Consider the following 15,441-nt stretch of genomic DNA (forward strand, 5'->3'; position numbering starts at 1 on the left):
TGGGCTGAAGCTACTGAACCAGAAATTGATGGAAAAGTTTTGTTTTTCAGACCTAAAGCTGTTTTTCTTTTAACTAAATAGCCAACAATATTATACTGAGACGTACAAAGAGAAGTAAGTGTTGATTGATTAGTGAAGATTTTTAATGAGTGAGAATAAATGATTTACATCTGTATTTAAGGCAATTTCTTATTCAGTCAGTCAGTCAAACAGACAGACAGTATCAAAATAAGCATCTAGCTCTTTAATGCTCCTACATGTAACAACACATAGATGTATATAATGAACAGACTAGGTCTATACTGCTCCTACATGGTGTAACAATACATCATATAGATGTATATAATGAACAGACTAGGTCTATACTGCTCCTACATGGTGTAACAATACATCATATAGATGTATATAATGAACAGACTAGGTCTATACTGCTCCTACATGGTGTAACAATACATCATATAGATGTATATAATGAACAGACTAGGTCTATACTGCTCCTACATGGTGTAACAATACATCATGTAGATGTATATAATGAACATTCATGAGGTAGTTTTCATACATCTTTAGCTTGAAAACTAGTACACAAATGAAGTCAATGAAACACAATAACTAACTTAAAGAGGTTTCAAGGTTAAAATCAAGAAATACACATTGGATTAATCAATTTAGTCATTTACATGTTTTAAATATCCAAATCATATAATGAACATCTGAGGGTTCATACAGTACTTGTATTCCATCAATCCAAATTAAACTTTTTTAAATTGTAATTTGATTTTAGACATGATCATGTCTCGAGCGGGAAAAACTCAAACAAAACTAAGCCTATTTCTGAGTAAGATTTCATATTTTTTACATTTTAGTCATTTAGCAGATGCTGTTATCCAGAGCCTTACAGTTAGTGAGTCAATACATTTTCATACTGGCCCCCCATGGGAAAAGAACCCACAACCCTAGCGTTGCAAGCGCCATGCTCTACCAACTGAGCTAAAGGGGACAATATCATAAACAATATGATTTCATTTAAAAATAAATAAATAAGTCAGAACACAGCCTCTCTATTCTGTCATGTGATTTAAGGTCCTCTGTCCAGGAAAGTATGTTAAGATTTCTCTCCAGAGTGTATTCTCTTCTTATGTTTGTTCAGGCTTCCTAACTGGGTAAAACTCTTTTCACACTGGGAGCAGTGGTGCGGTTTCTCCCCTGTGTGCGTCCTCTCATGTGATTTTAGGTCATGTGATCGTGAAAATCTCTTTCCACACTGGGAACAATGGAAATGCTTTTCTTCTGTGTGTATTATTTTATGGTTGTTCAGGCTCCCTAACTGGGTAAAACGCTTTCCACACTGGGCGCAGTGGTAAGGCTTTTCTCCAGAGTGAATTCTCTTATGTTTGTTCAGGCTCCCTAACTGGGTAAAACCCTTTCCACAATGGGAGCAGTGGTGTGGTTTATCCCCCGTGTGTGTCCTCTCATGTGATTTTAGTTCCTGTGATCGTGAAAATCTTTTTCCACACTGGGAACATTGGAAAGGCTTTTCTCCTGTGTGTTTCATCTCATGTTTTTTTAGGTTCCCTAACTGGGTAAAATCCTTTCCACACAGGGCACAATGGTATGGTTTCTCCCCTGTGTGCGTCCTCTCATGTGATTTTAGGTGCTGTAAACCTGAAAATCTCTTTCCACACTGGGAACATTGGAAAGGCTTTTCTCCTGTGTGTATTCCTTTATGCTTTTTCAGGCTCCCTAACTGGGTAAATCTCTTTCCACACTGGGAGCAGTGGTGTGGTTTCTCCCCAGTGTGTGTCCTACCATGTGATTTTAGGTGCTCTGATCGTGAAAATCTCTTTCCACACTGGGAACATTGGAAAGGCTTTTCTCCTGTGTGTATTCCTTTATGCTTTTTCAGGTTCCCTAACAGGGTAAATCTCTTTCCACACTGGGAGCAGGGGTGTGGTTTCTCCCATGTGTGTGTCCCCTCATGCTGTATAAGCTTCCATAACCACTTAAAACTCAAACTACACTGGGAGCAGTGGTGTCGTCTCACTGGTTTGGCCATCTCTGTGTCTGGTTCCCCGAAGAACTCTTCTTGCGTCTGTCAGAATGAGAGTCTGGTCTCTCTCCTGCCAAAGACAGAGTATTTAGTTAAACAGAGAGATATCTAAATGAAATCTCCTGCTCTTCTTCCAATGAGGTTTAATCCAGACTAGATCCCTCATTATAAAACCGTAAATGTGGATCCTGGATGCTGATTGGTTGATAGTCATGATTCATGGGTAATCCCTGTAAGATGGGTCTAGAATGGTACATAACGGGTTAAGAAGATGGGTCTAGAATGGTACATAAGGGGTTAAGATAAGATGGGGCTAGAATGGTACATAAGGGGGTTACGTTAAGATGGGGCTAGAATGGTACATAAGGGCTTAAGTTAAGATGGGGCTAGAATGGAACATAAGGGGTTAAGTTAAGATGGGGCTAGAATGGTACATAAGGGGTTAAGTTAAGATGGGGCTAGAATGGTACATAAGGGGTTAAGTTAAGATGGGGCTAGAATGGTACATAAGGGGTTAAGTTAAGATGGGTCTAGAATGGTACATAAGGGGTTAAGTTAAGATGGGGCTAGAATGGTACATAAGGGGTTAAGTTAAGATGGGGCTAGATGGGGCTAGAATGGTACATAAGGGGTTAAGATAAGATGGGTCTAGAATGGTACATAAGGGGTTAAGTTAAGATGGGGCTAGAATGGTACATAAGGGGTTAAGTTAAGATGGGGCTAGAATGGTACATAAGTGGTTAAGATGGGTCTAGAATGGTACATAAGGGGTTAAGTTAAGATGGGTCTAGAATGGTACATAAGGGGTTAAGTTAAGATGGGTCTAGAATGGTACATACGGGGTTAAGATGGGTCTAGAATGGTACATAAGGGGTTAAGTTAAGATGGGTCTAGAATGGTACATAAGGGGTTAAGATGGGTCTAGAATGGTACATAAGGGGTTAAGTTAAGATGGGGCTAGAATGGTACATAAGGGGTTAAATTAAGATGGGTAGAATGGTACATAAGGGGTTAAGGTAAGATGGGGCTAGAATGGTACATAAGGGGTTAAGTTAAGATGGGGCTACCCTTGACATTTTGAGTATAATAAATTGAAATGTTTGTTTTATTGGAGACAGAAATACGTTGAAACAGTCCACGTGTTGAATTTCATTTGATATAATTCCCCAGAATCTAAATAGTTCCAGAATCTAAATAGTTCCAGAATCTAAATAGTTCAAGAATCTAAATAGTTCCAGAATCTAAATAGTTCCAGAATCAAAATAGTTCAAGAATCTAAATAGTTCCAGAATCTGTATAGTTCCAGAATCTAAATAGTTCCAGAATCTGTATAGTTCCAGAATCTGTATAGTTCCAGAATCTGAATAGTTCCAGAATCTGTATAGTTCCAGAATCGGAATAGTTCCCGAATCTGTATAGTTCCCGAATCTGTATAGTTCCCGAATCTGAATAGTTCCAGAATCTGAATAGTTCCAGAATCTAAATAGTTCCAGAATCTGAATAGTTCCAGAATCTGTATAGTTCCAGAATCTGAATAGTTCCAGAATCGGAATAGTTCCCGAATCTGTATAGTTCCCGAATCTGTATAGTTCCAGAATCTGTATAGTTCCAGAATCTGAATAGTTCCAGAATCTGAATAGTTCCAGAATCTAAATAGTTCCAGAATCTGTATAGTTCCAGAATCTGAATAGTTCCAGAATCTGTATAGTTCCAGAATCTGTATAGTTCCAGAATCTAAATAGTTCCAGAATCTGAATAGTTCCAGAATCTGAATAGTTCCAGAATCTGAATAGTTCCAGATTCTAAATAGTTCCAGAATCTGTATAGTTCCAGAATCTGTATAGTTCCAGAATCTGTATAGTTCCAGAATCTAAATAGTTCCAGAATCTAAATAGTTCCAGAATCTGTATAGTTCCAGAATCTAAATAGTTCCAAAATCTGAATAGTTCCAGAATCTGAATAGTTCCAGATTCTAAATAGTTCCAGAATCTGAATAGTTCCAGAATCTGTATAGTTCCAGAATCTGTATAGTTCCAGAATCTGTATAGTTCCAGAATCTAAATAGTTCCAGAATCTGAATAGTTCCAGAATCTGAATAGTTCCAGAATCTGTATAGTTCCAGAATCTGTATAGTTCCAGAATCTGAATAGTTCCAGAATCTGAATAGATCCAGAATCTGAATAGTTCCAGAATCTGTATAGTTCTAGAATCTGAATAGTTCCAGAATCTGAATAGTTCCAGAATCTGTATAGTTCCAGAATCTGAATAGTTCCAGAATCTGAATAGTTCCAGATTCTAAATAGTTCCAGAATCTGTATAGTTCCAGAATCTGTATAGTTCCAGAATCTAAATAGTTCCAGAATCTAAATAGTTCAAGAATCTGTATAGTTCCAGAATCTGTATAGTTCCAGAATCTGTATAGTTCCAGAATCTGAATAGTTCCAGATTCTAAATAGTTCCAGAATCTGAATAGTTCCAGAATCTGTATAGTTCCAGAATCTGTATAGTTCCAGAATCTGTATAGTTCCAGAATCTAAATAGTTCCAGAATCTGAATAGTTCCAGAATCTGTATAGTTCCAGAATATGAATAGTTCCAGAATCTGAATAGTTCCAGAATCTGAATAGTTCCAGATTCTAAATAGTTCCAGAATCTGTATAGTTCCAGAATCTGTATAGTTCCAGAATCTAAATAGTTCCAGAATCTAAATAGTTCCAGAATCTGTATAGTTCCAGAATCTGTATAGTTCCAGAATCTAAATAGTTCCAGAATCTGAATAGTTCCAGAATCTGAATAGTTCCAGAATCTGAATAGTTCCAGAATCTAAATAGTTCCAGAATCTGTATAGTTCCAGAATCTGAATAGTTCCAGAATCTGTATAGTTCCAGAATCTGTATAGTTCCAGAATCTAAATAGTTCTAGAATCTGAATAGTTCCAGAATCTGAATTTTTACATTTACATTTACGTCATTTAGTAGACGCTCTTATCCAGAGCGACTTACAAATTGGTGCATTCACCCTATAGCCAGTGGGATAACCACTTTACAATGTTTTTTTTTTTTGGGGGGGGGGGGGGAGAAGGATTACTTTATCCTATCCCAGGTATTCCTTAAAGAGGTGGGGTTTCAAATGTCTCCGGAAGGTGGTGAGTGACTCCGCTGTCCTGGCGTCGTGAGGGAGCTTGTTCCACCATTGGGGTGCCAGAGCAGCAAACAGTTTTGACTGGGCTGAGCGGGAACTATGCTTCCGCAGAGGAAGGGGAGCCAGCAGGCCAGAGGTGGATGAACGCAATGCCCTCGTTTGGGTGTAGGGACTGATCAGAGCCTGAAGGTACGGAGGTGCCGTTCCCCTCACTGCTCCATAGGCAAGCACCATGGTCTTGTAACGGATGCGAGCTTCAACTGGAAGCCAGTGGAGTGTGCGGAGGAGGGGGGTGAAGTGAGAGAACTTGGGAAGGTTGAACACCAGACGGGCTGCGGCATTCTGGATGAGTTGTAGGGGTTTAATGGCACAGGCAGGGAGCCCAGCCAACAGCGAGTTGCAGTAATCCAGACGGGAGATGACAAGTGCCTGGATTAGGACCTGTGCCGCTTCCTGTGTAAGGCAGGGTCGTACTCTCCGAATGTTGTAGAGCATGAACCTGCAGGATCGGGTCACCGCCTTGATGTTAGCGGAGAACGACAGGGTGTTGTCCAGGGTCACGCCAAGGCTCTTCGCACTCTGGGAGGAGGACACAACGGAGTTGTCAACCGTGATGGCGAGATCATGGAACGGGCAGTCCTTCCCGGGAGGAAGAGCAGCTCCGTCTTGCCAGGGTTCAGCTTGAGGTGGTGATCCGTCATCCATACTGATATGTCTGCCAGACATGCAGAGATGCGATTCGCCACGTGGTTATCAGAAGGGGGAAAGGAGAAGATTAGTTGTGTGTCGTCAGCGTAGCAATGATAGGAGAGGCCGTGTGAGGATATGACAGAGCCAAGTGAATTGGTGTATAGGGAGAAAAGGAGAGGGCCTAGAACTGAGCCCTGGGGGACACCAGTGGTGAGAGCACGTGGTGCGGAGACAGCTTCTCGCCACGCCACTTGGTAGGAGCGACCGGTCAGGTAGGGACGCAATCCAGGAGTGAGCCGCGCCGGGAGATGCCCAGCTCGGAGAGGGTGGAGAGGAGGATCTGATGGTTCACAGTATCAAAGGCAGCAGACAGGTCTAGAAGGACAAGAGCAGAGGAGAGAGAGTTAGCTTTAGCAGTGCGGAGAGCCTCCGTGACACAGAGAAGAGCAGTCTCAGTTGAATGACCAGTCCTGAAACCTGACTGGTTTGGATCAAGAAGGTCATTCTGAGAGAGATAGCAAGAGAGTTGGCTAAAGACGGCACGCTCAATAGTTTTGGAAAGAAAATAAAGAAGGGATACTGGTCTGTAGTTGTTGACATCAGTGGGATCGTGTATTGGTTTTTTGAGAAGGGGTGCAACTCTCGCTCTCTTGAAGACGGAAGGGACATAGCCAGCGGTCAAGGATGAGTTGATCAGCGAGGTGAGGTAGGGGAGAAGGTCACCGGAGATGGTCTGGAGAAGAGAGGAGGGGATGGGGTCAAGCGTGCAGGTTGTTGGGCGGCCTGCAGTCACTAGTCGCAAGATTTTATCTGGAGAGAGACGGAGAAAGAAGTCAAAGCATAGGGTAGGGCAGTGTGAGCAGGACCAGCAGTGTCATTAGACTTAACAAACGAGGATCGGATGTCGTCAACCTTCTTTTCAAAGTGGTTGACAAAGTCATCCACAGAGAGGGAGGAGGAGGGGGTGGGGGGGAGGATTCAGCAGTGAGGAGAATGTGGCAAAGAGCTTCCTAGGGTTAGAGGCAGATGCTTGGAATTTAGAGTGGTAGAAAGTGGCCTTAGCAGCAGAAACAGATGAAGAAAATGTAGAGAGGAGGGAGTGAAAAGATGCCAGGTCGGCAGGGAGTTTAGTTTTCTTCCATTTCCGCTCAGCTGCCCGGAGCTCTGTTCTGTGAGCTCGCAATGAGTCATCAAGCCACGGAGCTGGAGGGGAGGACCGAGCCGGCCGGGAGGATAGGGGACACAGGGAGTCAAAGGATGCAGAAAGGGAGGAGAGGAGGGTTGAGGAGGCAGAATCAGGAGATAGGAGGGAGAAGGATTGAGCAGAGGGAAGAGATGATAGGATGGAAGAGGAGAGAGTAGTGGGAGAGAGAGAGCGAAGGTTGCGGGCGGCGCGTTACCATCTGTGTAGGGGCAGAGTGAGTAGTGTTGGAGGAGAGCGAGAGAGAAAAGGATACAAAGTAGTGGTCGGAGACATGGAGGGGAGTTGCAGTGAGATTAGTAGAAGAGCAACATCTAGTAAAGATGAAGTCAAGCGTATTGCCTGCCTTGTGAGTAGGGGGACGGTGAGAGGGTGAGGTCAAAAGAGGAGAGGAGTGGAAAGAAGGAGGCAGAGAGAAATGAGTCAAATGTAGACGTAGGGAGGTTGAAATCCCCCAAAACTGTGAAGGGTGAGCCATCCTCAGGAAAGGAACTTATCAAGGCGTCAAGCTCATTGATGAACTCTCCAAGGGAACCTGGAGGGCGATAGATGACAAGGATATTAAGCTTAAATGGGCTAGTGACTGTGACAGCGTGGAATTCAAATGAGGAGATAGACAGATGGGTTAGGGGGAAAAATTGAGAATGACCACTTGGGAGAGATGAGGATTCCTGTGCCACCACCCCTCTGACCAGATGCTCTCGGGGTATGCGAGAACACATGGTCAGACGAGGAGAGAGCAGTAGGAGTAGCAGTGTTTTCAGTGGTAATCCATGTTTCCGTCAGCGCCAGGAAGTCGAGGGACTGGAGGGTAGCATAGGCTGGGATGAAGTCAGCCTTGTTGGCAGCAGAACGGCAGTTCCAGAGGCTGCCTGAGACCTGGAACTCCAGGTGTGTGGTGCGTGCAGGGACCACCAGGTTAGAGAGGCAGCAGCCACGCGGTGTGAGGCGTTTGTGTAGCCTGTGCGGAGAGGAGAGAACAGGGATAGGCAGAGGCATAGTTGACAGGCTGTAGCAGATGGCTACAATAATGCAGAGGAGATCGGAATGAAATGAACTAAACATCTGGGAAAGGAGAGAGCAGGGCCTCCCTTACCAAAAAAATATAACTCTCCCAACTTCCACCTCAGAAACTATAATTGTTTCACTGAACCACCCGAATAAAACTCTCCCAACTTCCACTTTAGAAATTAGAATTGTTGTAAACTACAGCGGTTCAATGTTTCAAGGAATAGACTCAACTTACTTTATTCAGCTAGCTAACTATGACGCCATAGCTAACTAGCATGCTAGCATCCAATAACACACAGTTTAGCACCAATACTTGGTTACAACAAACTACCAATAGTGTGTTAACACACTAAACAGATAATTCGTGTCCGTGTCTAGTTCTTTCATAACGCAGCAATAATTAAACGTTGGCTAGCTAGCACAAAGATATTGTATTTAGCTACCACAGTACAGCTAGCTGGTAGTGTTGGCTAGCTAGCAATGGCTGCTGTGTTGACTTTGTTTGAAAAACGGCGTCGCTGCGAACGAATGTAGCTGGCTAAAAGGATATTGTATTTAGTTGCTACCGTTGCTAATAGCTACTCCAACTAGTCCAGGAGGTGAGTTAGCTAGCTAGCTTCGTGCTACACCCGGCACCGCCGCACCGCCGAATACAAAAGTAACCTACAATAACTACATACAACAACTACCCACAACAGCCCACGATGCCTACCTATAATACCTAATAATATACAGCCCACGATGCCTACCTATAATACCTAACTACAATCTAAATACATAGTTTAAGCCTTACTCGACAAAGCCCAAGCTATGTATAAAGCCAAACTTACCCGACGCCAGCTGTCTGGGTGGCAGACTGCAATCAGTAGCTGTAATTAAGTACAGCAGCTACCAACCACCTAACGTTAATGCCTCGGATAATGAGGTTAGAAAAACAGCTGAATGGTAGGCAGCTAGCTGGCTCAATTACAGGTACTCTTAAGCGTGAAATAACATTGGAAACAACTAACCACAGTTGCTAAAAGTTACCAGTAGCTACCCGCTAGCTAGCTAGCTTTGTTGGTCCAAGTAGTAGGTTAGCTAGCCTCGTGCTTCGCCGGGTCCGCCGAATACAATACTTACCTACAATAATTACCTACAATAACCTACAATAACCTACAATAACTACCTAAGTAAACTACCTATAATACCTAACTACAATACCTACCTACAATCTAAATACATGGTTTAAGCTTTACTCAACACCATATAAGAAGCCAAGCTCCTCCTGCTAGAGAAAACACAACCTCTCCCGACATCAAGCAGCTTGGTTATATGAATAGTTCCAGAATCTGTATAGTTCCAGAATCTGTATAGTTCCAGAATCTGAATAGTTCCATTCCTGATATTACTACCAGTGTTTTATAATGGTTTCCCACCATGATATTGTGATATGTATTCATTTCAGTCATTAACTTTGTATCTGTTGATTTGTGAATGCTGTACATGCTAGCTAGTGGCTGTACTTTTCTCTGCACACGTCGTCATTGGGCTAGCATGGCTATTCATGTCCCCTTTTATTGTTCATTTGTACTTTACAGAGGAGTTGGTGCTAGAGTTCTGCACGGGTCTAACAGACCCGGAATTCCTAGATCCGACCCGGGATCCGGGTCCCAAATTCCGACTTTTGTCTTGGATCTGATATAATTGCCACGAGTCTGGGGTATGTGCAATTAAAATGTATTTACCGACTGGACCCCTCCTGATGACCGCGTGGAGCTTGTTATCTGTGTCAGACCATTGCAACACCATAAAACGTACAGCTTATGTCCAGCTGAAACTGGTTCCGACTGCTCACGTCACGTGCGCCTGCTGCTGAGGAGAGAGAGGGAGCGAGTGAACGGAGCCTTGGCCTAGGTTACTGTTCATTGTGAAGATGGAGGCCTTTTTCCTTATACTAAAACGACAGGTAGAGGAGAAAGATTATAGTGAAAAGAAGCCGACAAGGGGAATGGTTTATTTTTTTAGTCATTTTAGCAGATGCTCTTATCCAGAGCGACTTACAGAGGAAGGCCCTCAAAATTGTCAAAGACTCCAGCCACCCTAGTCATAGACTGTTCTCTCTGCTACCGCACGGCAAGCGGTACCGGAGTGTACCAAGTCTAGGTCCAAAAGGCTTCTCAACAGCTTCTACCCCCAAGCCATAAGACTCCTGAACAGCTAATCATGGCTACCCGGACTATTTGCACTGCCCCCCACCCCATCTTTTTACGCTGCTGCTACTCTGTTAATTATTTATGCATAGTCACTTTAACTCTACCCACATGTACATATTACTTCAACTACCTCAACTAGCGGTGCCCCGCACATTGACTCTGCACCGGTACCCCCCTGTATATATAGCCTCCCCTACTGTTATTTTATTTTACTTCTGCTCTTTTTTTCTCAACACTTTTTTGTTGTTTTATTCTACTTTTTATTAAAAATAAATGCACTGTTGGTTAAGGGCTGTAAGTAAGCATTTCACTGTAATGTCTGCACCTGTTGTATTCGGCGCGTGTGGCCAATAAAATTTGATTTGATTTGATGATTTGATTTGATTAGGATTAAGTGCCTTGCTCAAGGGCACAGACAGATTTTTCAATTCTTAGAAACGTTTTAGCTGAAAAAGATGAGAACTTTGTTCAACTCGCTATTCAGGTTTGATGCAATTTCTCAAATTTGTATTTATTTATTTTCGTATTTATGATTAGTTTTATTATTATTATTGTTATTGTAGGTCTATTTAATAATCTAAACCAGTTCTTTATGTATGTTTTGTTTCATTTGTAGAAATTATTTCGTTTCGAACTGTCTTTTGGACCCGTAAATATCTCTACTTGGGATATTTATTTTTAAATAGATAACTGTATGTTTTTGAAAGATTATATTGTATTTTTCTGACTACAATGACATACTTAGACAAAGACAATTGACAACTAAACATTTACTACAAAACATTGACATCCCACCTGCTCAGACCCACATGTTCCCACCATATCCACCCATCCTGTTTGTCTCAATCTGATTTTCTCTCCTTCCTCATCCTTTGAATATCTAGTGCTTGTAATATTTTATGCCATATGGTTTCAAATTGAACTATTCTGTTTCTCTCTGTAGCCCACATTTTGTTCAATATTTAAGATAATAACGCATTTGATTCATCCACTGTCTTAACGATGGAGGGTCATTTGATTCATCCACTATCTTAACGATGGAGGGTCATTTGATTCATCCACTGTTTTAACAATGGAGGGTCATTTGATTCATCCACTGTTTTAACAATGGAGGGTCATTTGATTCATCCACTGTCTGTCCCATATCTAGGAGATATAAGAAAACTCAGGAAATATTTTTGGACACATATTTAACCCCTTACTTCCATTTGTTTGTACGGGTTACCTTCAGACGAGGGGGTTGTGGAGCAAAACGGAAGAAAATAGTCCCTTTTCCATAATAGTTTTTTAGGCCAAACCGTTCGGACGCTACAGACGTTTCCGTGAGAAGATCGATTTTCGGGATGTATCATGGTCTGACAAACACCGCTGTAGCTCGGCCACCTTCCACCGCAGTAGCGGAAGGCCAACAGGCAGATGGGGTGGATTAAGACTCAGCCCATGCTGCGTCTCAATGTCTCTAGCTTCAACTGACGGATTTTGATGGTGCGTCAAACTCTTAAGGATTTTAAATAACCTGTAGTAATTATTTTTTTATAAATTTTATCCAGATCAAAATGATCCTTCTTTGTCTTGACACGAGTCACACACGAGTTGTTTTATGCTTTTATATGATGTCAAGCACAGACACTGAGTAAAGCACTACAGAAAGAGATATTCAGATGTTTACAAAGGTAGTGAAATATATAATGTGAAGCATTTGATCCATTAACGTTTTGTTGGCCGCCCCCCACTCTTTGTAGATTTAACAATTCCTACAGAACAACATATTAAAGTGTAGACCTTAATTAGAATGGCCCTTTAAAACCACACATCGGTTCAACAACTGCAGAGTTTGTGCTCCTGTTTTTAATATATTACTCACTGTTGTTAATCAGATCTCCAGTCTCCTCTTCTTCTTCCAATGTGACAGTAATCTCCCCCTCTTCCTTTATTCCAAAAATGTCTTCCTCATCTTTCACTGCGACAGTCATCTCCCCCTCCTCCTCTTTCACTCTGAACGCGTCTCCCTCTTCTTTCACTGTGACATCCTCCTCCTCTTTCAATCTAAAAGCTTCTTCATCTTCGGTCAATTTAACGTCTTTCTCTTCTTCTTTCATGGTAACAGCCTCACCACCCTCTACTTCTTGTTTTACTGTGACATCCTCCTCTTCCTTCTCCTCTTTCACGACAATGTTCAGCCCCAGAGCTTCTTTCTCCGTCCAGCAGACCTCTTCTTTAGAAGGAGGAGAGTAGCTTAGTGAGCTCATGGTTGGGATGTTAGCTAGATAGCCAGTTAGCATTAGTGCCTAGGCTACTGATAATTTACCCTGCCAGCTAGCTAGCTGACTAACAACAACGTAAATATTAAATAGGGTAACTAGCAAGTAGATACGACAAGTGTGTTTAAAACACAGTGGCTAATATACACCGACAGAGTTTAAAGAGCTTCAATGTTTTTTTGGCTATGAAGCTACGGAGGTGATTGACTAGCTGTTGTTGTTGAAGAAATGTTCCGTCCACTAGATTATACGTCACACTGGCAGCATCGCCTGAAACAGGCACATCGCCATCTGCTGGGTGGGAAGGGTAACACAGTCAAGGGAAATGTTCATTTTATTTTGAGACAAAAGTTGATTTTTCATTTATTTCATTAAATAATATTATATTGAGACGTACAAAGAGAAGCATGTGTTGATTAATGAATATCTTTAATGAGTGAGAATTTAAAACAACCTACCATACTACTGCACATCTGCATTTAGGAAATCAGTCAAATGAACAGATAATATCCCAATAAGGCAACTAGGTCCAAACTGCTCCTACACGGTGTACCAGTACTGAGTAGGTCCAACCTGCTCCTACATGGTGTACCAGTACTGAGTAGGTCCAAACTGCTCCTACATGGTGTACCAGTACTGAGTAGGTCCAAACTGCTCCTACATGGTGTACCAGTACTGAGTAGGTCCAAACTGCTCCTACATGGTGTACCAGTACTGAGTAGGTCCAAACTGCTCCTACATGGTGTACCAGTACTGAGTAGGTCCAAACTGCTCCTACATGGTGTAACAGTACTGAGTAGGTCCAAACTGTTTTGGACAAGTCTCTGAATGTCTTTGAATGGCCCAGCCAGAGCCCAGAAATGAACCCGTTCTAACATCTCTGAGACCTGAAAACAGCTGTGCAGCGACTCTCCCCATCCAACCTGACAGAGCTTGAGAGGATCTGCAGAGAAGAATGGGAGAAACTCCCCAAATACAGGTGTTCCAAGCTTGTAGGGTCATACCCAAGAAGACTCAAGGCTGTAATCGCTGCCAAAGGTGCATCAACAAAGTACTGAGTAAGGATCTGAGTACTTATGTAACTGTGATATTTCCAGGTCTAACAAGCCACCGTCTTTCTATTATCAATTTCCCTATAAGCTGAAAGTCTGTTGTTAATTTATTTACTGTAAAATAGCATTGTATCTGGTCAAATACCATTTTCCCCCAAAAAGTTTACTAAGGTTTAGCAACAGGCTGATTGGTCGGCTATTTGAGCCAGTAAATGGGGCTTTACTATTCTTGGGTAGCGGAATGACTTTTGCTTCCCTCCAGGCCTGAGGGCACACACTTTTTGTAAGCTTAGATTGAAGAGATGGCAAATAGGAGTGGCAGTACTGTCTGCTATTATCCCCAGTAGCTTGTGGAGGATTCCCCAGTAGCTGTGCCACTAGAGATCCTGGTTCGAATCCAGGCTCTGTCGTAGCCGGCCGTGACCGGGAGACCCATGGGGCGGCGCACAATTGGCCCAGCGTCGTCCAGGGTAGAGGAGGGAATGGCCGGCAGGGATGTAGCTCAGTTGATAGAGCATGGCGTTTGCAACGCCAGGGTTGTGGGTTCGATTCCCACAGGGGGTATGAAAAAATAAATAATGTATGCACTAACTGTAAATCGCTCTGGATAAGAGCGTCTGCTAAATGACTAAAATGTAAATGTGTAAGTTTGCCACTTGTTTGCTAAGAGTAGCCACTTCGCCCCTGTAGTTTTCTGCAAGCAAACAGTTAATACATTGAAAGTCCGGGCGGTCCACATTGTCCCGGAATAAAGCAAAATAAACACAGCTCCTGCAGCGTTGAAAACGTTCAATATAGTCCTCCATTTGAGACTGCCGGCCAGCTAGGATTTCTGGGCTTCCTTGTCTCTCTCCTTACAGGGAATTCTAAAAAAAGAACACACAAAAATGGCGAAAACTAAAAAGATGTGTCCTCCTTTAAATCTTCTCAGAGCGGTGAACACGAAAGCATCGTCTTTGCACGAACTGCTGTTGGTAGCAGCATCGGCTAATGTTGGTAGCTATACAACGCAGTTTCAGCCAGGTCAGGTAGCAGGGAATACAGCCACAATTAGCCTGGGACACCTCCGCGGTCCCAGCCACAAGGGCTAACCGCGCAGCAGGCTGTGTTCAAGCTGTTCGTGGAAAACCCTGCTAGCTTGATAGCTACCAGCTAGGCTAGTAGCTAACTACGGCAAACAACTTGAGACGTTTTGGCAGGATCCCGGGACAGATAGTAGCGGTCACAGCAACTGTGGCTAACAGCATTGCGGGATCCAAAATCAAAAGGTATATAAAACAAATTTTATTTCATAGTTTTGATGTCTTCACTATTATTCTACAATGTAGAAAATAGTAACAAATAAAGAAAAACCCTTGAATGAGTAGGTGTTGTAGTGTATTAGGATTATGTCTTTGTTAATGTTTTTTAAGTGGAACTGAAAGGATGTTTATTTAGTGTCAGAAGGAATGTTTTAGTGTGACGCCACATACAACCGACAGGAAGTGTGTTGTAGACAGGGGATTGGACAGTAGAGGGAGCCACCCATATCTTGGGAAGATTATATATACTGGGTAAAGCGAAGAAGAGGTTAGAACAGACAGATTATCTTTGGAAACTGTTCTCCAGCCCTGCAGGGTATGTAACCTTATGCTGACATCTTGTGATATAAATAAAACTTATAATCAAAGGACAGCCTAAGCGGACTCTTTGTTTGACAGCAATAATTACCAGCATCGAGCGCGATACGACAAATGGGGGGCTCGTCCGGGATCGGTCTGCATCGTCCTTGTGTTCCATTCATGAGCCACGAGGTGACTCCCGCTATAAGGTGAGATTCCTCACAAATTTTGGGCGTTGGT

The 15,441-nt window shown here is 42.7% G+C and overlaps 1 protein-coding gene across 1 annotated transcript; it reads right to left on the reverse strand.

Moving 5' to 3' along the window:
• Positions 1-2,040: 2,040 nt before the first annotated feature.
• On the reverse strand, positions 2,041-12,744 carry LOC121560536 (cilia- and flagella-associated protein 251-like). The gene is made up of 2 exons (XM_041873474.2): positions 12,152-12,744; positions 2,041-2,120 (listed from the first exon to the last, which is right to left on the reverse strand). Exons 1-2 carry the CDS (start codon positions 12,567-12,569, stop codon positions 2,041-2,043), a joined length of 498 nt encoding a protein of 165 aa, XP_041729408.2. The 5' UTR covers positions 12,570-12,744.
• Between the last annotated feature and the right edge of the window lie 2,697 nt (positions 12,745-15,441).

This window comes from Coregonus clupeaformis, unplaced genomic scaffold (genome assembly GCF_020615455.1).
Source record: "Coregonus clupeaformis isolate EN_2021a unplaced genomic scaffold, ASM2061545v1 scaf1413, whole genome shotgun sequence".
Taxonomy (NCBI): domain Eukaryota; kingdom Metazoa; phylum Chordata; class Actinopteri; order Salmoniformes; family Salmonidae; genus Coregonus; species Coregonus clupeaformis.